Source organism: Alnus glutinosa, chromosome 10 (genome assembly GCF_958979055.1).
Source record: "Alnus glutinosa chromosome 10, dhAlnGlut1.1, whole genome shotgun sequence".
NCBI lineage: Eukaryota > Viridiplantae > Streptophyta > Magnoliopsida > Fagales > Betulaceae > Alnus > Alnus glutinosa.
Genome location: NC_084895.1, coordinates 21,357,272 through 21,380,830, shown reverse-complemented (window position 1 = coordinate 21,380,830; position 23,559 = coordinate 21,357,272). Strand labels below are relative to the sequence as shown.

At 35.2% G+C, this 23,559-nt stretch overlaps 2 protein-coding genes and 1 pseudogene across 2 annotated transcripts; 1 reads left to right on the top strand and 2 right to left on the bottom strand.

The window, feature by feature from the left end:
• The first annotated feature begins 8,164 nt into the window (after positions 1–8,164).
• On the top strand, positions 8,165–9,842 carry LOC133880115 (serine/threonine-protein kinase D6PKL2-like; annotated as a pseudogene).
• Positions 9,843–16,898: 7,056 nt separating this feature from the next.
• LOC133879195 (receptor-like protein 2) lies at positions 16,899–19,107 on the bottom strand. Its single transcript, XM_062317730.1, has one exon. The coding sequence runs from the start codon at positions 19,074–19,076 to the stop codon at positions 16,899–16,901; it is 2,178 nt and encodes a 725-aa protein (XP_062173714.1). The 5' UTR covers positions 19,077–19,107.
• Positions 19,108–21,165: 2,058 nt separating this feature from the next.
• Positions 21,166–22,047, bottom strand: LOC133879194 (uncharacterized). The gene has a single exon (XM_062317729.1). It carries the CDS (start codon positions 22,045–22,047, stop codon positions 21,166–21,168), a length of 882 nt encoding a protein of 293 aa, XP_062173713.1.
• Between the last annotated feature and the right edge of the window lie 1,512 nt (positions 22,048–23,559).

The following is a 23,559-nucleotide window of genomic DNA, read 5'->3' as shown; positions in this document are numbered from 1 at the left end:
ATTACAAACCAATGAAATTGTTCATGAAGAATACCCCCTTATGAATCAATTACCCTTTCACACAGAAGATCACAAATAATTGTTTCTCCTCTTAAAAAAGCAAGTCTTAGTGATGATAATAAAAATATGAATAATATTATACAACAGAATAATTGTACTGACACATATATAAAAGCTCTTGGTGAAAAATTAGAAAGAATTGAAAATCAGATAAATCCATTAACAATAAAAAATCTAGAGAAAGAAATTGAAAGACCTTTATTTGTACCATATGAAACCCCTCCAAATTTACAATTTTCTTTAAAGAAGGACAATACGGAATTATTAGAAGAAATTTTTAAAAAATTAGATACTTTAAAAATAAAGAATCATGCGTCAACCTCAAATCATAATAAAGAAATTTTAACCATAAAAAAATCACATAAAGAAACAAAAAATACTGATACTGAATCTTACATTGATGAATTACAATCTCAATTAAAAAATTTAGATATAAATAGAATGACTTCAGGATATTGTAATGGTCCAGGAAGAATGCCTAGGAATAATTACAAAGGAAAATATGTGACGCATACTTCTATAACTCGTAATTGGTATTCTAAAACCACACATCCAGATGTACAAATTAAAGAAAGAGAATTAGGAATAAGAGCTGTTTATAGAGCTTATGCTTTGTATGAGTGGAATATAGATGGTTTATCAGAATATGAAATTTTGAATGTCTTACATGAAATGATGATGGTATCAAATGTTTATAAAGGTGTTAATAAATCAGATCATCAAGTAGCAAGTAGTTTAATAACAGGATTTACAGGTCAATTAAAAGGATGGTGGGATAATACTTTAACAGAAGAACAAATATCATATTTAAAAACAGCTTATAAAACTGATGTTGCTGGAAATATTATAACAAATGAGCATAATCAACCTGTAGAAGATGTTGTTAATACTTTAATATTTGCAATCACAAAACATTTCGTAGGAGATCCATCAGTATATAGAGAAAATATTTATGATAGTTTAGAACATTTAAAATGCCATACTTTAACAGATTTTAGGTGATATAAAAATGTATTTCTTTCAAGAGTATTAATCTAAACAGATAGTAGAACCCCCTACTGGAAAGAAAAATTTATAGGAGGATTATCTAAATATTTCGCTCATAAGGTTAGAAAAAAATTAAATAATGATGGTCACAATGATTATACAAATCTTACGTATGGAGAAATTATTAATGCCATAAAACATATAGGATTAAATTTGTGTAATGATTTAAGACTAACAAATCAATTAAAAAATGATATGAAATATGCTAAACAAGAATTAGGATCTTTTTGTGAACAATATGGTTTTTCCCCTTTGATAGCTCCATCCACTAAACATAAGCATAAAAAATATAGTAACAAGAAAATGAAATCATATAAACCTTATAAGAAATATTATGAATCAAAAAACTCTAAAAGTTTTAGGCCAAATAAATTTAAGCATAATAAAAAACAACTTGTTTGTTATAAATGTGGACAAACTGGTCATTATAAAAATAATTGCAAAGTAAAAGATAAAATTAAAGAACTTAATATTAATGATAAATTAAAATCTCAACTCTTAAATATATTATCTAAATCTGATACAGAATCTGAAGAATTATTACAAATTGATGATAACAATACTACATCCCAAGATAAATATTCTGATACAAGTGAAGAAAATGAAATAGAATTTTGTTTCTGCAAAGATAGGAATATGTGTACCTGTAAAAATGAAATAAATACTTTAACAAGAGAAGAAAGAATAATATTAGAACTAATAGATCAAATTGAAGATCCAGAAACAAAAATAAAATATTTATTACAAATTAGTCAAAAGGAAAAAATTATTACTAATAGCATAAATTATAATTTTACTGATGTTTCTAATAGATTTAAAAAAGAAAAACGTCCTACTACAATACAAGATTTACAATTAGAAATAAATAATATAAAACAAAAAATAAAAGAATTAAAACTTAATTTTAATATTTCTAATGAACAATTAGTACAAGAAATTATAACACTAAAAACAGAAACACAACAAGCAAATAAAATCTTGCAGAATGATAGTGAAATTAAATCGAAGAAATTCAAGATAATAATAAAGTTAAACAAAATTGTGAAGATAATAATTTATTCATTAATCTTATAGATAGGATAATCTTTAAAAAATGGTATGTTGAAATAATACTAATAATTAATGACAAATTCCAAATTACAACTGTAGATTTGATAGATTCAGGCACAGATATGAATTGTATCCAAGAAGGAAACATACCTTCAAAATATTATGAAAAGATGACTAAAAAATTGCATCAAGTTAGTGGAGCAAGATTAAATATAGAGTATAAAATATCTAATGCACATATTCGTAATAATGAAATATGTTTTAAAACTACATTTATTTTAGTAAAAAAATTATCTCTAAGATAGTATTAGGAACTCCATTTTTAGCATTACTTGACTTTTTTATAAAAACAGAATAAGAAATTAGCACTGAAATTATGGGACAGAAAATTTTATTATAACTAAAGATATTAACATGTTAAAAAATATTTCAATATTCCAATAAATTAATATTATTTCCAAACAAATAAAAAATAGAGAAAATCATGAATCAAATTCTATCCCTTTTACCAGTTTCTCTTTAAATGATGTTTTAATCTTCTCAAAATATATTCGACTAATAGTCTCATTTATTGGAATAACTTTATTCTACAAATATTTAGAAAGTCTGAATTTTATAACTAACACTTTAAATGGCAAGTACTTAATTTTGCAGATAATTGATATGTTCTTTATATCAGGAATAATGACATCCAGAAGAGAAAGGAAAAGCTAAGGTGAATGAGTATGAAGAATTCTCAGCAGAAATTCAACAGAAAATTCCTCAACGGATTGAGTTTCTTAATTCAGATCACACTAATAGTATCATCTTGGAAGAAGTTCTTCAAACTTCTGCCAAATTTTTAGGGGATAATTCCACTAATTACCCTATTCATATTCAGATACTATTGGATAATCTAACTCGAGCTTTCATTGAAAAACACATAAATTTTCATGAAAAATCCATGAAAGCCCTTGAGTATCATTTAATCTGCAATGAGATTTTGTTACAATCCATTGTTTCTTATAATAATCCACCAGTGGTGAAGATTATTAATCGGGCTAGATCTCCTATTGAGATCTACCAGATCCAAAGAATTAGTCCTAAGGAAATGGAAAAAGTCCGACAAAAGGTTCTTGACCTTCCTGGCGAGATCTAAAACCTTATTTTCCATAATCCTTCATATACTGAATATTTTGATAGATGGATTCAGAGAATGATGATAATTATCAATGGAGAAGATATAGAATATAAGAAAATCTGGTGAAAAGACTCTTAGGGTCTTTGAACCTCATTGTAGCTTTCTTAGATTAATTTATATTCATGAAAAAGATTATGGTATATCCAAGCAAAGTATGAATGGAGATTGGGAACATTATGAAATAGCAAATCCTGAATTAAGAGCACAGCTTTTTGAAGAAGGATTTTTACCATATTATCCTGTCAGGCATAATGAAGAATTACGTGACTTTCCTCTCATAGTCCGTAATATTGTAAAAAATATACGACAGAATTTACAGAAACAGTATCCAGGCATGAATGTTAATCAATCTACTGTCTTGCGAATTTGGAGTACTGTTCTAAAATTTGATCCAGACAATTATATGGAAGTCAAACCACCTCAACATTGCATCTTAATAATCCCTTCTAGTAGTGATCAAGTTGCTGAATTAAGAATGGGAAGGATTCCTCTTAAATTGCATGATCCATTATGAATTATGAACTTATGGCGAATTTTTAAGAAAAAAGCTATGATAAATGCTGTCCAAGAATTATCTCCAGTAAGAAAAGTCTTAGCTAAGAATGATAGAATTATTATTTTTGGAGAAGATATTTCTGATTTAGGAATCTGGGAAAAACTTCTTCGTCAAAGCAAATATATTTACCAGAATGAGAAATGGGGGAATCAGACAGACATGAGTCCTACAGATATTATAGATAAAAGCATTGCATTAGACTCAGACGGTACAGAACGGTTAGAATATCGTACATACTGTAATGAATAGGGGTATGATACATTTATATGTGATTATCCAGAAGATGAATGGCGACCTACTTTCATTGATCATGATTATGATGGTTATTATAGTGACGATTAACAAAAAGAATATGACAAAGTGCATTAAAGGGCATTATGGCATGAAGACTTTATGAGGGAACATTATGACAGACTTTATGACATGAAGACTTTTTGAAGAAGAAATTTATGGAATCTTTATCAGTTTCGCATCCGCCGACGCAAAAGACAAAATAATCAATGTTCAAGAATTATTGCAACTCAGAAGACTCAAGAATTATTGCTGCTTTTACTGTTAAAAAGACATGCGGAATATTGAATTATTGCTACCTTTACTGTTCAAAAAGATATGCGGAATATTTACTACTGTTCATATTTGTAGTTTTCCTTTTCTTGTTAGCCTATAAAAGGCCTGTAAAATATGTTAGAAGGCAGAGGTGATTTGAGACACAACTCAGAGAAAAACTTGAGTGCCTATCATCCCTAGCCTTTCAATCTTATATCCAGTACTATCTTTCCTTTCCTTTTCTTTTCCTTTCCTGGTATCTTCCGGCCTCTGCATCAAGGCTTTGAAGCTTGTATCTATTTTCTCTTTGAATCAATAATATCAAGTAAGAATGTTTATTACTTCGTCTCTATCTTCACTAAATGATTCTCCTTTATATTATGTTCATATTTTTGAATTATTTTGTTAAATCATTATCTTAAATCATCTTCATCATCTTCATTATTTATCTATCATACTCATTACTATCACCTCGGTTAGGTCCATCTAAAATTGTCGTCTTAGGCCCCACAATATATCGAGCCAGCCCTGCTTCTTTCCTTTCATATTTCCTTATATATATTTGGTACTCAAATGTATTCCCTTTTTTTTTTTTTTTTTTTTGAATATACTCAAATGTATTCTAATACTTTAACTCCTATAGAAAAATAAATCATTTATAACATACTCAATTCTTTTTGGGTTTTGAATTTTTTTTTTTTTTTCGTGCATCTCTGTTGGACTTTAATTTGATTCTTTATGTTATACTCATAGAGTTTTTCAGGTACATATATCTAAAGGATTTGAAGTGGTCTAATTATCGATCGGCGTTATTATAAAATGTAGATACATTACTGACGTTGTTGTTAAATGCTGATTATTGTACGTTAGACTTATCATTCCATAATTTCTTCTTTTTTTTTTTTTTTTTTTGAAAGGTATCATTCCATAATTATCGGCGTTTTATACTCATGCTAATAATTATTTTTTATTTATTGGCATATCTAAATTAACTTCGAGAAATTATCTGCGTATGTGTAATTTTATACGCTGTTAATGAAAATTTTATCAACGTTTACAATTAACAATGAGAACAGAAATTCCGGTAAGCACTGATTTTTTTAGTCATGAGAAAATAATGCGTCGATCATATGGGGCAAGTGTGATAATGTAATAAATTTTTTCTAATAAATTAAAGTGTGGCCTATATGTCACATGTAAATTACAAGTCGTTTGGTTGGGAGTAGTCTTTTAGAATTCTTGAAAATCCTTAAATATTATCCCAATTTTCAGTAATTTTGTTGTCTACGTTGCTTGCAATTTTATTGGCATTAAAACCAGGATACAAATCTCCAGCAACTCTGCTACCCAAATGACGCCGGACAGAATAGCGATTATTCTGCAAGCTAATCAACAAGCAGTTTGCAAGGAAGAAAACAGGAAAATTACCCCAAAAACAGAGACAAACTCTAAAATTTGATAAAATTATCAATAATCAACAACTGCTGGAAAACGCCCACAAGCCGGGCTAATATAGTTGAAAATTCATAATTTTACCAAAAACAGCAAAATCCCGAAAACCCTAATAAAACGAAATACAGAATAAAATAAACCGTCTGCCAAAAATCTGGCCCAAATCGGACTCAGAATCACCTCCTAATCGATAAACGAAAAGGTTTTGAAAATGAAAACAGCATATTTTGGGCTCGAAACGAGTCACACCAAGCGTAGCTGGGTGGCCATGACGTGCGCGCCGAAGAGAGCTTTCCGAATTGGGGTCATATGCGCCAATCAGATACTCGTAGCCAAAGTTATAGCCAAAATACTGTAGCACACTCGGAAATTGCCCCATTTAGGCTAGATCACGATTTCTTTCCAATCTTGCGCTGATCTGCCTGCTCCAGGTAATTTAGCGCCATCAATGTACAATCTGACAACTCAGCATTATCTGATTCGGATCCCCCTGCATCACCAAATTGCTAGCAATTTCACCATCATCAAAATTGGGATACAAATACCCAATAATTTTTCTGAGAGTTACTGTAAGGCCAACTTGTTCAAACAAATTTTAAACTGCTTGCTTACACACTTGAGCAGATGAGCTCCATTAAAACTCTCTTAATAGCAATTCCGACAGCAAAATTACTAAGGATCGAATTTTTGAAACCATAAGATTAAAATAAGTGCTTGCAATAGTGCTTAACCGTCAGCAGCTACCACTAGCATAATCCATAATGAAAATCTCAGCGCCCAGGAAAATGAGCTTAAATAAGTCAAGGTGAAAACATGCATCAAGTAGCAGTAATTTTCCTTTCAACTTGAGAACATGGCCGAGCTGAGACATATCGATGAATAAAAACGAAGTGTCGTCTGATCAAGGATCGATGTGCAATAGTTTATCAGAAAGGAACTTTTTTGGTTGTGATTGTTTGATGCGGCGGGGGGTTCTTTTATAAGCTTGGTAATTCATGCATGTCCGAATAGAACTAGATAGAATTTGCGTCTCCGAATTGAACAACGTTAAGGCTGGCTCAAGTCGGTTGGAAAATGGGAATTCTTTTTGTGTATTCAGATTATGTTTATCTTTTAGTCTATATCGTCTCATAGTCTGTTTACAACTCGTACTTCTACTCTGTTTTGAATTATAACTTTTTGTTGGTCAAATTTCATGTGGTCGATCGAAGAGGAGCTTTTACAACTGTTTAGATCAAAATTGCTTCCTGCAGCTCCTTTTCTTCATCGATGCTCCCACCCAAACACCAAAACCGACATCACTATATATAACAGTCAACACACGCACCGACACAAGCAAATTTGCGTCAACCCGTAGCATGCATGCATGCAGCACAAGAAACCGCATCCGATCCTCAAGAACACTGATAACGGCTCCGACGAGTTCATTGAGCGGCCTTTTTATCCCATGGCCACGCTCGTCGATCTACTTCCAGTTCACTTTTGCTGCCATTACCATCACTTTACTAGCTGGCTCTGTTCTAACGCACAATTATGGACTACGGAGAGAGATCCTGAAATCTAACGTTTATTTTTCAGAGAAAAGTTTAGATAGCAGTTATGTTGACGACCCTCCTCAATCTTATTGCTGGATGGGATCATTTGTAACTAGATTGTAAACTGTTTTCTCAAAGTTGTAATTAGATCTCTTGCACAGCTTCCCATCAACTTTTGTGAGGATGAAATATAAAGTTTTTTATATTAAAATAGTTGTTAGGAGAACCGCTTTTACTTCTCTAGACGAAGGTGGGGTCTGAACCTAAATATATATAATCCCTCTATTTGTGCGTGAGTGTCACTAAAAAAAAAAAAAAAAAAAAAAAAAAAAAACCAAGTTTTTTAGCCGCTTTAAGGCTTAAAAATAGCTTAAAACGTTTTGAGCTGTTTATTTATTTTTAGCCGTTTTAACCTATGGAGTATTAAAACCCGGTTTTAGCCGTTTTGGTCCAAAATGACTCCAAATAATTGGAGTTGTTTTAACCAAAATGGCTCAAACATGTTTGAGCCGGCTCAAAAACGCCTCGAAATGGCCTCTTGAGAAAAATTAATATATATATATATATATATATATATATATATATATATATATATATATATTGGATCATTCGCATTTGCAGAGTTATTTGACTAAAAGATTTTTCTAGATTTATACTGTTTATTGGAGTACTCAGTAAAATCTAAGTAAAGAATTTAAGCACGCACTGAATTAAATCTCATTTGTATTTGCAGAGTTATTTGACTAAAAGATTTTCTATGTGACAATATACGGTTGGAGGACATGGCTAGGGTCCCAGAATCAAAGGCATTTACTGGGAAAGTGCCAATTGCCATTGAGATCTCAAATGCACATATGACCTCAGTAAGAGAATTCGGTCAGCTATCAAATGCACGTGAGGTAGGTCAGCTATCAAATATCCGAGAGGTATCAGATGTGCGTACAGTCTCAGTATGAGAGTTGGGTCAGTTATCGAATGCATGCATGGCTTCGGTTATAGAAGTGGGGTCAGACATCAAAGATGCATATGGTTTTGGTAAGAGAAGATTTGGGTAGGTCTGACACAAGGGGCTCTCAAGATGCAGACTCACCTGTGCCTGTAAGAACGTGGAAAGGAACAGCCTCTTTGCCTGAAGATGAAGAACTTATGCCTGGTGTTGTTACATTAAGGGCAGTGTGAATCCATTTGAGGAAGGTGGTCCTAGTTGTTTTTCTGGGGCTAGTCATCCTCGTGAACCTGTTGATACAGATCTAATGACAAAAAAAATCCGAGGCTGGATGCTTAATGAGAAGCATGTCTATGAAGAGTCCTTTTCTAGAAGATCTTTCAATCCGGGTTCTGCCTAAGAAACCAAGCTCAGCTGTTCTTTCACCTGCTGAAAGTTTGGTTGAAGAACCAAATGACGTGGGTAGGTTGTCTTCACCATTTGCAGTTCCTCGTGCATCACAAAATACAGAAAACTCTCTCCTCCCCCCTGATTCTGATGAGAAGGAATGTGTTTGGGATGCTTCTTTGCCTCCAAGCCATGATGTAAGTCCACATAGTAGCATTGATAGTACTGGCGTGACGGCTATGAGTGTTGTCAATAGCTGTGCCAGTACATATAGGAGTGATGCAATCACTAGTGATGGAATGCTTAGTATGGAGAGGAACTGTGAGAGTACAAAAGGGAGTGTTAGAGGGGATTCACTTGAGAGTGCAAAAACTAGCGTTAGTCGAGCAAGTGATGGTAGTGGCCTTAGTGATGATAGTAATTGGAGCAACATTACTGGAGTGCTAATAAGCCTCATAAAGGAAATGATCCTCGGTGGAAGGCTATTCTTGCCATCCAAGCAAGGGACGGATTTTTGGGCATGAGTCATTTTAAATTGCTCAAGAGGCTTGGTTCTGGTGACATTGGCAGTGTGTATCTCTCAGAGCTGAGTGGGACTCGTTGTTATTTTGCAATGAAAGTGATGGACAAGGAATCCCTTGCCAGCAGGAAGAAATTGACTAGGGCTCAGACAGAAAGGGAGATTTTGCAGCAGTTGGATCGTCCATTTCTTCCAACTTTATATACTCATTTTGAGACTGACAGATTCTCCTGTTTGGTCATGGAATATTGTCCAGGGGGTGATTTGCACACTTTGAGTCAACGGCAACCTGGGAAACATTTCTCCAAGTATGCTGCACGGTATGTTTTATAATGCAGAGACTTCTGTCAGCTGTCTAGGGCATTTATTTGTTTTTTTCACTGAAGCCTTCCATCACATATTGAATTTGGCTTTGTTTCTATGGGCAGTGTCATCTTATGTCCATTTTGGTTAAGTTTCCTTTCTTTTCCCTGAAAAGAAAGGTTCAAGTTTTCATAATTTCTGCCTTGCTTTATTTGAAGTTTGCATTTGAGGAGGTTATCTGTCATTTTGTGTCCATGATCTTGCCATCTTGAGAGTTTTCAAATAAAATAAAATGCTAGGAATCATAGAGAGATGCTTTATTTGCCATGCCTTTGTGGTTATTTTCTATTTCAAGTGTTTCTTTGTGTATAGAAGCTTACACTTATTCAAGATGCTCTCTTATGTTTATGCTTCTATACAAAAGACAATTACAGTGAATGTTGTGTGAATAATCCACAAGACTACTTAACGGATCACAGCTAGCCGCAAGACTAACTTAAGGAATCACAGCCAGCATAGCCCAAGAAAAATGACAAATAAAGAAATTCATTCATCAAAATGAAAAATTCAAAACCATTAGCCACTAAGAATCAGTTGCAATGTGGAGTTGCTTTAAATGTTGCCTAAACAGTGAACGTGGTAATGTGATTGTAGTTGTGGGGATAATGTATTAGTGACAGTTAAATAAAGAAGTTAAAACTTTATTAACCACTAAGAATCATGCATAGCAATTCAGTAGCGGGGAAAAACGTTCAAGTTCCATCAGCAAACACATCGATCTTTTTTCTCACTTTTAACTTTCTAGCCTTCTTTAAGCACTCCCATGATGCAAGCCAAACATTGCACGATGATTAGAAAACTTTTGATCACCAATGCCTTTATTTACCGAAGACTATTGTCAACTTAATGATTCAAATATTTTGAATTGCCTAACTTCAGGGATCTCATTCATTGCATCTTAATGGCCACATTTTGTACAAACAACACCAGCAAAGACCAGCCCATGTTGCTTTAATTTGCTTATCAATTTTCATGTCATCCATAATCTCTTTTATACATCTCCTTTAATTGTTAATTCTTCCACCAGTACATATGCTTAGTTCTCTCTATCAGATTGTCCTACCATGTAATGATAATTTTATGAAAAATTCAGAAAGATAGGAATATCTCATTGTTAAATCTGTACAATTTGATCAAAATGATTGTTGCCTTCAAAAAATCTAACACTTCAACTTCATAGACTACATTTGAAGATGGTGGAATTACAGCAAGATTCAGCCTTACTTCACTGATCAAAATCCAAAATCAGGATTTATTGTCAGTATCGCCCGCTCTCCCTTCTTCATTGTTGCCACTTCTCGGTCTAGACCAGCAATTACTTGTTCTAAAGATAGCAAGGTAAAATCTAATCAAAGCTGCTTTTTAACAATCTAACAAACAATATGTATAAGATAAAGAGGATATCAATAAAGTTTAGGAATAAAACTGACCTTCATCGATCAGTTATAAACCCCAAAGGCTGCTGATCTCCATCAATTCCTTTTTTCTCAAACATAGTGCCATCTTCCAGCCTAGCCACTGTTGGGAACTCAACAAATCCAAAACGTAAGAAAGATATTTAATAAAGAAGCTAGTTAAGAGTTCTTTTAATAAAGGCATTTAGTTTATTGATGTCTTAAGTTCTCTTCAACTGAAGTCTTAAATTAGAAGAATTATTAGTGTTAATTTATTGTAATAACGAAGAAGTAGAAAAAGTTTTGGTTGCTTGTTTTTTGTATGCCTATATATATAGGTTTTGTAAGATGTTTTTATATAAGAAAAGTGAAGAAGAATTCCTCTACTCTTCTCTATTTTCTCTACTCTTCTCTAAGTCATACTTTTAGTAATAAAAGTAAGAGAGAGTGAAAGAGAGATAGAAAGGTAACTAGTTAGTAAACTAGTTTGTCTTTCAAATTGGTATCAGAGCCCTGTGCGTTCCGCCAATTCCCACTTTTCTTCCATTCTAGAAATGGGTTCCAACGTGGTCTAGCAACAAATCCCTAGATTATCAAAAGATAACTATGGGTCATGGTCTATTCAAATGAGAGTCTTGTTTGGGTTTCAAGATCTGTGGGAAGTCATAACCGATGGATTTACGGAACCCACCAAGGAGGAAGAAGCTGAATACACAGCTGATGAGAAGAAGGCTCTTAAGGAGCAGAGGAAGAAGGATAAAAAGGCATTGTTTCTACTCTATCAAGGGTTGGACGAGCCTACCTTCGAGAAAGTTGCTGAAGCAACGACAAGTAAACAAGCATGGGAGATTCTAGCTTCCATCTTTAAAGGAGATGAACGGGTGAGACGAGTCCGTCTCCAAACATTACGAGGCGAGTTCAAGGCTCTTCACATGAAAGATGGAGAGTCAATGTCCGATTATTTTTCACGATTGTTGGTAATCGTGAATGGTTTGAAAAGAAACAATGAGAAGCTCGATGACATCCAAGTCATAGAAAAAGGTACTTCGATCCATTTCCTCTAAATTTGAGCATGTAGTTGTAGCTATCGAAGAGTCTAAGGACTTGGAGAATCTTACAATTGAAGAGTTGTTGGGTTCATTACAAGTACATGAGCAAATGATGCAGAAGAATGCTAATTCTGGTGTATTAGAACAAGCACTAGAGTCAAAATTGACTCTAAATGATCAAGGCAAATTCAGCTCCAACCGTGGTCGTCGTAGAGGCCGGGGACATGGTATTTCTCAACAACCACGTCAAAGTCAGCAGGAGACTCAAAGCTTCAAAGGTCGGGGACGAGGAGGCTACCGAGGAAGAGGAAGATCCACATATGAACGTGGAAACTCGAAGAATATCCAATGCTACAACTGCAAGAAGTTTGGACACTATGCATCGGATTGTTGGCACAAAGATGATGAACGAGCCAATGTTGCAGAAGCAATAAATGAGGTTCGTAGTGATTCTATTTTCCTTCTCGCTCATGATGATTCAAATTCAATAGATGAGGTTTGTACCTCAATTCTAGTGCAAATAATCACATGTGTGGGAAGAAAGATTTGTTCGTAGAACTCACAAAAGGAGTTCACGAAAATGTGAACTTGGGGGACTCCTCCAAATTATCAGTTGAAGGCAAAGGGAAGATAAAAATTTGTCAAAATGATGGTAAGAAATGGTACATTTCTGATGTTTATTATGTGCTTAATATGAAAAGCAATATTCTTAGCATTGGGCAGCTGCTCGAGAAGAGGTACACCATACATATGGAGAACTCTTTCATTTTGAGAGATACACTTGGAGGAATTGTGGCTCATGTTCCAATGGCTAATAATTGCATGTTCCCATTACATCTTAACATAAAATCCAAGAAGTGCTTTTATGGACTCAAAGAAAGTGAGTCATGGAAGTGGCATCTTCGGTTTGGTCATCTACATTTCAGCGGCATAAAGCTACTATCTTCATCTGGCATGTTGCATGGGTTACCAGTGATCAAGCCACCGTGCAATGTTTGTGAAGAATGCATACTTGGCAAACAAGCACTACTTTCTTTTCCCAACAGCAAATCTTGGAGAGCATCGTCACCATTGCAGCTGGTTCATACTGACATATGTGGACCAATAGAGCCCATGTCATTAGGAGGTAATAGATACTTTATTACATTTATTGATGACTTTAGCAAAAAACTTTGGGTTTATTTTCTTAAAGAAAAGTCAGTTGTCTTTACTGTATTCAAGAACTTTAAAGCTCTTGTTGAAAATCAAAGTGGTCACAAGCTTGTAACTTTTCGCTCAGATCGAGGTGGTGAATACACCTTAAAAGAATTTGACAATTATTACGGGGAACAAGGATTAAAGCATTAGTTTACTGTTGCTTACACACCACAGGAAAACGGGATTGCAGAGAGGAAGAATCGTACCATTCTCAATATGACTAGAACCATGCTCAAGGAGAAAGGACTGCCAAAACAATTCTGGGCAGAAGTTGTGGCATGCTCAACTTATCTACTCAATCGATGTCCTACCAAAAGTGTCGAGAATATGACATCTCAAGAGGCGTGGAGCAATTACAAGCCAAGTGTTGCACACCTTAGAATCTTTGGGTGTCTTCCATATTCTCAAGTTCCCAAATCCAAAAGGAAGAAGCTTGATGATCGTGGTGAGAAATGTATCTTCCTCGGATATAGTGAAAAGTCGAACTCATACAAGTTCTACAACCCACTAACCAAAAAAATTAGTGGTTAGTAGAGATGTTATATTTGAGGAAGAAAGTGTGTGGAGCTGAAGCGATGAATACAAGGCCAAAGAACAACAAGTGTTGGAGGAGCCTGATGTGCTCTCAACAGAACCTCCACCAAGCATCCCACCATCTTCTTAGCCTACCACACCGTCTCCAACACATAGAGACTCTACACCTTCTATGGGAGATAGCGGCAGCAGATCCTCCACAAATCAAAGTGCAATTAAGATGAGAAGTCTAAGGAAAATCTATGAGCAGACAGAAGATGGAGAGACTAATCTTTTCTGCCTATATACTGATCATGAGCCTCCCACATTCCAAGAAGCCGTAGAAGAAGATTGTTGGCGATCGGCAATGGAAGAGGAGATACATGCTATTCACAAGAATAACACTTGGGAGTTGACAACACTCCGGTCGAACCAAAAGGCTATTGGTGTCAAGTGAGTGTACAAGATCAAACGCACTGCAGAAGGTGAAGTTTCTTGATACAAGGCAAGACTAGTAGCTAAAGGCTACAAACAAAAGTACGGCATCGACTATGAAGAGGTCTTTGCACCAGTTGTGAGACTTGACACAGTGAGACTGTTGATCGCACTTGCCGCTCATCACAATTGGAAGATATACCAACTTGATGTTAAGTCAGCTTTTCTTAATGGCATCCTTGAAGAAGAAGTGTACATACAGCAACCGGAAGGCTTCATAATGGAAGGAAAAGAAAGTAAGGTGTACCACCTTAAAAAGGCGATATATGGCTTAAAGCAGGCACCAAGAGCTTCGAATGCACTTATCGATAATTACCTTCATCAGAACGGCTTCACCAAATGTCCATATATGCATGTTGTTTATATGAAGAAAAGCCATTGAGGTGAATTTCTAATTATTTGCCTATATGTTGACGATCTGTTATACACAGGAAATAGTAGTGAAATGTTCAAGGAATTCAAGCAATCAATGTTTAGGGAGTTTGAGATAACAGACAACGGGTTGATGTCCTATTTCCTTGGCATTGAAGTGAAGCAACAACATGATGGAATTTTCATATCTCAAAAGAAGTACATGAAGGAAATTTTAGAGAAATTCAAGATGGAAAGATGCAACGCTGTGAGTACCCCAGTTGAAACAAGCATAAAGTTGTCAAAAGAATGAGATGGTCGAGTTATTGAGCCAACTCTTTACAAGAGTTTGGTTGGAAGTCTGAGATACTTGATTATCACATGGCCAAATATTGTCTATGGAGTTGGACTTGTGAGTCGATACATGGAGAGACCAATGCAGACTCATTGGTTAGCTGCAAAAAGGATTTTAAAGTGCATCAAAAGTACTATGAATCTTGGTTTATTCTATGCGTATGGTGATGAAGCAAAATTAGTTGGTTACTCGGACAGTGATTGGGGATGTGACCAAGATGAGAGGAAAAGTACTACTGGCTATGTGTTCTATTTGAGTTCTACAGCATTTTCTTATACATCCAAAAAATAAGCAATTGTAGCCTTGTCTACCTATGAGGCGGAGTATATGGCAGCTTCGTCTACGGTTTGTGAAGCTCTATGGCAAAGGAATCTTTTGAAGGAACTAGTACATACATAAGAAGAGCCAACTGTGAATTATGTGGATAACCAAAATGCAATAAAGCTAACGAAGAATCCAGTACAACATGGGAGGAGCAAACACATTGACACTAGGTTCCACTTTCTTAGAGACCATGTGAAGGGGAAGACAATCGAACTCCAATATTGCCACACCACTGAACAAGTAGCAGATATATTTACTAAGCCATTAGCAGGTGCAATTTTCATGAGGCTAAGAGACATGCTTGGCGCGCATGAGGACAGCTTTGGTTTGAGGGGGCATGTTGGAAACTCAACAAATCCAAAACGTAAGAAGGATATATTCAATAAAGAAGTTAGTTAAGAGTTCTTTTAATAAAGGCATTTAGTTTATTGATGACTTAAGTTCTCTTCATTTGAAGTCTTAAATTAGAAGAGTTATTGGTATTAATTGATTGTAATAAAGAAGTAGAAAAAGCTTTGGTCGCTTGTTTTTTGTACGCCTATATATATGGGTTTTGTAAGATGTTTTTATATAAGAAAAGTGAAGAATTCCTCTACTCTTCTCTAAGTCATATTTTTAGTAATAAAAGTAAGAGAGATAGAAAGGTAACTAGTTTGTCTTTCAGCCACATAGCTAACTGCAAAGTGAGAATTGATACTTCAACCTCCACTCTAACAAATAAGCATGATTTGACACATTAGAAACCCAAAAAGATTCAAATATTAGAGAAATTCATAGAAAGAAGGTTACTGATCGCCCATGAGATATATATATATATATCTGAATTTTCGTCCAAATCAGGGTACTATGCTTTCACGGGTGTTTTCACACCCTAAATGGAGTTCAAAAATTATGAAATTTTGAGGGTAGCTAGAGGACTTTGAGACGAGCGCTTTGGTTTTTGAATCAATCAAAACAGAGTTCGTTTGACCTTGTTTCCATTATTTCAAAGTTTAAGGTTCGTTTGAACTGAAATTATAAAGGGTCCTTAATAAAGGAATATTTATTTTCATAAATATTCATATTTATTTTTTTACCTTATTATTAAATTTTAAATCATATTTTAAGATATTTTATTTAACATCTTAAAATACGGGGTGTTACAACCCTGCTATTGGTCACTCAATAGCGGCGACATATGGCTTTGGTTAAAAAAACGCTTAACGGTGACAAAAAAAAAGAAATAGTTTTAGCAGCGACAAAAGTCACCGCACTCAATAGCGGCAACATGTTGGGTGGCCGCTATTGATCGTTAGAGGCGGAGTATCTGCGGCAACCGCATTAGCGGCGACAAAAATGACCTTTTTTTTTTTTGTAGTGAGATTTCATTATATTGTGGATGGAATAGCTATCAAAGTATATATATCATGATCACTCACTTGACTCTCACAGCAACAAATTTGAAAATCTTCTCCATTTTTTCTAATTGTAATGTACATTGACTCTCACCTCACATTGAACGTAAATTGAAAATATGAAAACTAACAAAACATTAGATTATTCAAATCTAAACTTGAGAAGCCAAATTGATGATACACTCTAGAGCGAGCAATATGCAATTTTAAAGAATAAGATTATACACTTATCTTTTACGTGGTCCATAAATTGAAAATATGCAACTCTCCACTTATAACTAAAAACCAATGGACCACAAACCCCCCAAAAGCCTGTAATGAAGCCAAGAACCACAGTAATTGAAAACCATGGGATTCTATGCCCATTGTCCTCATCCCGAATATCTTCATTGTTGTTAACACTATAGACACACTCATGTGGAAGTGGGAGGCCACAAAGTTCAAGGTTGCCCTCGTATGCAGACGCATCAAAGCTCTGGAGCTGAGTACCTGATGGTATTGGTCCATGCAAATTGTTGTTTGCAACACTAAAGCTACTCAAGAAATGTAGACTACTTAGTGATGCTGGAATTTCACCGGACAACTGATTTTCAGAGAGGTATAATGGTTCCAAGTTTGTGAGCTCAGATAATTGATCTGGAATGTTGCCTGAGAAGTTGTTATGACTGAGAACCAAACTACGAAGCATCTTCAATCTGCCAATCTCAACGGGGATGTTACCACTAAGACTGTTGTTTGCAACAGAAATTGTTGGTCTCACGTTCGAGAGAAAATTGTACTGGAGAGTAATTGCTGTGAAAGAAAAAAATGGTAAATCCAATTTATTGTTGTCTACTAGAGCCTTTGGTGACATTAATCCTGGCAATGCACAAAGTTTCTTTGGGAATTCACCTGAAATGAGGTTATTAGATAAGTCTAAAAAAAAGAGCCTTGGAAGAGTCGACAACCATCCAGGAATTGAACCTGTAATAAGATTGTCATTAACACTTAGGACTTCTAGCTTCTTAAGCTTAGTTAGCCATATAGGTAGTTGACCACTCAGTTGGCACATACTAAGACTCAAAACTCGAACATTTTCGAATACGGAAGAACCAGCTATATCATCGTCACCAGGCATTGCCTCATGTAGAAAACTTCCTCCAATGAGGACTATGGTGAGTGCCTTGCAACGCATCAAAATCTTAATTGCATTTGTGATATTGATTAGCCTATTGCCAGCAAGTGCAAGGAAGGATAAGAATTTCAATTGAACCACCTCAAGCGGGATTTGTCCCTTTAGTCGGTTGCTGGTAAGTCGAATTGCTATTAAGGACTTGCATGAGGAAAGGCTAACTGGAAAGTTACCGGAAAAGTAATTCCACCCCAAATCAATTTTAGTAAGTTGATGAAGAGTTGAGAAATTGAAGGTAGAGATGTCTCCTTCAAGAAAATTGAACCGTAAAATCAATTGTACGAGATTTGTGCAATTCATCAAAGATGGGGGCAGAGAACCTGTTAAGGAGTTCGCATCAAGGAGCAGGTGCTTCAATTGGGAGAGCTTCCCGATATCCACGGGGAGCTTGCCACTAAATTTATTGCGATATAACTCAAGGTTGGTGAGTTTGACAAGGTTCACGATATCACTATTAATAGGTCCTGAGAGATCATTGAAAGGTAGGGAGATTTCTTCTAATCCTGTCGCATTGTATATATCATCAGGAACGGGTCCTAAAAGAGAGTTAAAACCTGCCCGGAAAACTTTTAGCTTGGAACATGCCCCAAGTCCACTAGGAATATGGCCACTGTGATTATTATGAGAGAAATCGAGGAGCTTGACCAAAGAAGAATTGATGCAAGGAAATGAAGGAATAGGGCCAATGAAACTATTGTTGCTGACATTGAGCTCGGTCAACCGCCATGCTTTTTGAAAGAAAGAAGATTGGATTGTCTCGCTGAACTGATTGCTAGATATGTCAAGAATTTGAATGGAGGCAGGCCAGCCAGATGGATCTCCAAATAGATGGTTGTAGCTCAAATCAAGGACCCTGAGTTGATTCAAGGACGAAAACAATCCTTTGGGGAGAGGACCCAAAAGTGAATTGTGAGAGAGATTGAGATGTGAGAGCTGTGTGAGGTTTCCAAGAAAAGGAGATATACTCCCAATGAGGCCTTTAGAAGGTAACCAAATATGAGTGACTTGATGATCATGATCACAAGAAATGCCTTCCCACTGGCAACAGTCAATGGAAGACCAATTTAGTGGAGGAGAAGACATATTGTTGAAGGCTAAGGACGAGAGAGAGTGGCGGTCTATTTGGTTGCAGGCATGATTTGCAGCGAAAATGCCAAAGAGAAACAAGGTGAAGAGGAGATGATATGGCATGGTTCTTGTTTGATATGCCAAACCAGAAGAAAAAAAGTTGTGAACTAGTCCTTAACGCACACCTTTTATAAATAGCACTGTACACGTCAAGTTTGCCCAAATTGCAAGTCCAGTGGTGAAATAATTTCATTGACTAGAATACTGCATGTTGAGCTTTTTCAAGGCACACGGAAAGACAGTTGTGTTCTTTCTTTGACCATTCTAACTAACGTAAAGATCGACATTCAATTATGTTAAAGACATTTTGGAAATCGCTTGCACAATTTCTCTAACTAGCGAACTTAATTGCTGATTAGCTAGTCGTCCACTGACTTCTTTCGTGGCCCTGATCTGCGCTTTGAATGTTTATCATCCTTTCCATTCTCACTTAATGACAGCATATAGAAGCCGCCGACAAGGAAAATTAAGCGTGAGGCGGCTCTGATCGACCAAGGACTTTCTTGCATGTGTTTGAAAATTTGATTTTGATGTAGCACGAGATTAATTCCTAGAAGAAAATTAAGCGTGAGGCGGCTCGGACCAAGGACTTTCTTGCATATATGTGTTCGAAAATTTGATGCAGCACGAGAATTCCTAGTAGTTCCTAAAAGGTCCCTTTGATGTGCAGTCCCTAGAAGACTTTATTTCTTTTCTTTTAGGATTAGGACTTTATTTTCTTTACCTACTAGGATCTTATTTATTTCTTTCATTTTAGGATTAAGACTTTGTTTATTTCCTTTTACCTACTAGGATTAGATTTGCTAGTTGCTTTATTTATTTTTTTCTTTTAGGATTAAGACTTTATTTATTTCCTTACTAGGGATAGATTTGTTTTATTTTCCTTACTAGAGTTACTTTCTCTACAAGTATTTTCTTGTATAAATAGGCTTGCCTACTACGTAATCGGACACAACTGAATATTATCAAATCAGAGAATTTCTCTCAAAACTCTGCGGAGTTTTATTTTTCTTTTAGCCTACTGGCTTGTTTATTTTTTGGGGTAGAAGACGAAAACGCTTCTCCTTGCAAAATCAAAGACGCTGCTATTTGATTGGTTACCTTAGTCTTCCGCTACATCAAAATTTATCCTATTTTTCAAGAAACGTGAAATGTGAAAAAATAAAAAGACACCAAGTTAAATTAAATCAATTATAACAGATATCAAGATTTAAGTGGTTCTATCAATGTGAGGTAAGTTCACTGGCGGAAACAACCATAAAAAAATTCACTATGAAGATGGTTACAATGAAAAAATCACTTGAAACCTAAAATTCAAATTTCACTCTCATACAAAGGAGAATAACAAAAGAAAACTCTATTTTTTCTTTTAAGTGCTTTAGCACAATAAGCTATAAGAGAACAAAGAAATCATTTTGCCTTAATTTGGTTTATCTAACAATATGTTGAGCATCACTCCATTTATATATATATATATATAAGGAGCAAAACCACTCCTAATCCAACTTGGACTTGGAGAAGGAGTCAAAGTTCAAATCCTAATACCACTCTTACAAAGAAAATGATTCCAAAAGCAACTAGGACTACATCACATGACTCATCAATAGAAAATGTCATGATCTTCTAATGTTAATGGGTCCCATGCCACCATATGACTTGAGAAATACAAGTCATACTATAACATAAGTTGTGATTTTATTGTTGTTTGTTATTGTGAACCCACTATATCATTCTGCATCAGATTGTTAGAAAACAACGGTTATTTTGTTAGGAACTTAGGATCAAGGTTGCAACAGATTAGGTCTATAAGAATAGACCAAGTGGGTAGCTAGAAAGAGGAGAGAATATATAGTCCATTAATGTTAGTTTGTAATATTCTAATGACTGAACATCTCAAAACAGCTCTCTATTATTTTAATATAATTTTGTTTACCATTTTCATTCTTTATTTGGAGCGAGATTGATTACTCACCCATAATATGATCACTAATTTCATTCACACATTTACACAAACACAATTTACCATCAAAATACCATCCGAAAAATATACTAATTAAACCAAGAAAACCCTTCACAATATTGAATTTTGTTGGACACGTACACGTTTTATTATGTCACATATGATATATATATACGATTTCTTGAAAATACATCATAGATTATAGAGGTAATTGGAGTTCTTGATCAGTTCTTTGGTCACATTGAAAAATTCAAGTACATGAAGCCATTGATCCCACCTCTTCAATCGATGAACCGCCACAGTTTCTGGTATAAGCTCATGGGAGCATCTCCCATTTGTTCCCGGGTAGTCATACATGGCTGGCTTGTTGGAGAATCGATTCTTCGCCTTATTCCCCATCTTCAGCCATTTCCCAACCAATTTATCCTCAGGGCCATACGTCTCATTTCCAGGAATATCAGACTTTCCAATCCATTCAACGAGATCCCAAGACAGCAAAAACCCCATCCCCGACATATAATCCACGTGGGGATTCATGCTCGTGCATGGAATTACAAATCCATAATACAAGTCTAACCTAGGCAATGTCTCAAGAGACAAGGCCAACGGTGAAAGCCTGACAAAAACATCATCGTCAGCCTTCATGACATAGCTGTAGCGCCTTGGAAGGATGCGTGGGAGAGAAGAGAAATATGTGTAGGTCTTGCCATTGTTCATGTTCTCGGTGCAGTTGAGTATGATAATGTCGTTGAAACGTAGGATTTCTAAGGCTATGAGTACTCTCTGCTCGGGTTTCGTGAGGTTGCAGAAGACGAACCTGACATCGATGTCGGCTAAGGGCGACGATTGGATTCCATAGACGAGGCGGAGGAAATGGCGGCGCTCGTACTTGTCCGGGAGGGTTAAGATTCCGATCAAGAGACTAAATTGTTTGCGCTGAAGAGGGGTTTGATCATGATCACCATGTGTAATGGATGTTACCCGGACATTGAATAAGACGAAGAAGAAGTAGAGGAAGAAGAAGAAGAGAAAAAGACACGGCAATACAACGAGAATCAGCTGCCTCCTCCGCATTATGACTTGCAGATGTTAAATAATTACTTCAAAATGTTTGTTTTCCTGGGTGTTTTTGTAGTACGTGTGTTTGGCTTAGGTGGTGATGTCCATGCTTTGCAACATCATGTTTCGAGAAACCGTAGCTCACAGAGTCATGCTTTGTACATGTGAAGATAAGGGGAAATCTTGATTTTACTCGTGCTACCTCTACAGAGAACTGGTTAAACTGCGTGAATCACTTGGTTTGAACACGAAGAAAAGAAAGAGATTTATCTGTCAAGTATATATCATGCATGCATGCATTCTCAAACACATTTACGCACAAGGGACGAAACCAGAAGTATTTATTATAAAACGGCCGTCAAAATATAAAAATAATAACTCCTAGATCCTCACAGTAGTACTGAAGTTTCTCTTCTTTTGTGTGCACTTTTTTTTTAAGTTTTTTTTTGGCGTCTCTCAATTGTCGATCTACGTTTCCTTTTTTTCAATTTTTTTTTTGCTGTTTAATTAATTTATTTTTTTCTTGTTTCTTGGAAGCTAAAAACTACTATAGTTAGCTAACAACATTAATTCAAAGACATTGCAGTATGCAATCAATTGACTTAAGATCTCGTTTGATTGTTTTAATTGGTTTATCTTAAGTTCTTCAGTTTTGGTTGTTTTGGTGCCTAAATTAAGTTACATACACTGATACACATATGATAATGCATGTATTTCATATTAATTGTGAAACGATTAATTGACTAATTTAAGACTCCATTTTATTTTCAGGGCCCGTTTGGTACATAGAATAATACAAATTTTTTTTAAAAAAATGAGAGAAATAGCTTTTCTTCGTGGAATTGAATGGGTTTTTTGAAAAACCAATTAATTATTTTTCTGCAAACTTAAATTAAAACAAAAAAAAAAAAAAAACAAAACAAAAAAGTTGGAAAAAAAATTCTTGTATACCCTTTTGTTTGCTTTTCTAGCTTGCCAACTATTTTGATCCGTGGATTCAGAGATATTGCATGCTTCATGCTTGACGTGATTTATGCAAGTGTACGTGGATGTGTACTTGAAAAAAAAAATGTGCATGGATGCAAATACTATAAGTAATAGGAATAGATATTTTATTTCACATTTCTCTTGTTCCCAGTAATAATTATCATTTTGCTAATAAAGTAATCATTTCATGTATCGAACGTGATGTAAAGAGGTTAATATTGAGTTTTTACAATAAAATTTGAATTTTTATAATATGGCCACAAGAACCAAGTCAATAGGGGCCAAGGCCCAAACTTAATAATTGGGCCTAATAGAAGCCATGACCCGTACGGCCCCTCCTTGGTCCGTCTCTACATTCATGTGTGGTTAAGTAAGAAAGAGAAAAGGGAAATAAATCTTAAACGTACTTTGATATTATTTTACATCGTCATTTATCCTAACAGTTTAACTTATAAAAAAAATATATATATAAATTTAATAACATAAGGTGGAACATTAATTATTGGGAAGGTTGAGCAACCCAGCCCACCCAATTGGACG

Excerpts from the sequence above, each read along its gene's own strand:
- LOC133879195 (XM_062317730.1), bottom strand. The coding sequence starts at position 19,076 with ATGCCATATCATCTCCTCTTCACCTTGTTTCTCTTTGGCATTTTCGCT.
- LOC133879194 (XM_062317729.1), bottom strand. The coding sequence starts at position 22,047 with ATGCGGAGGAGGCAGCTGATTCTCGTTGTATTGCCGTGTCTTTTTCTC.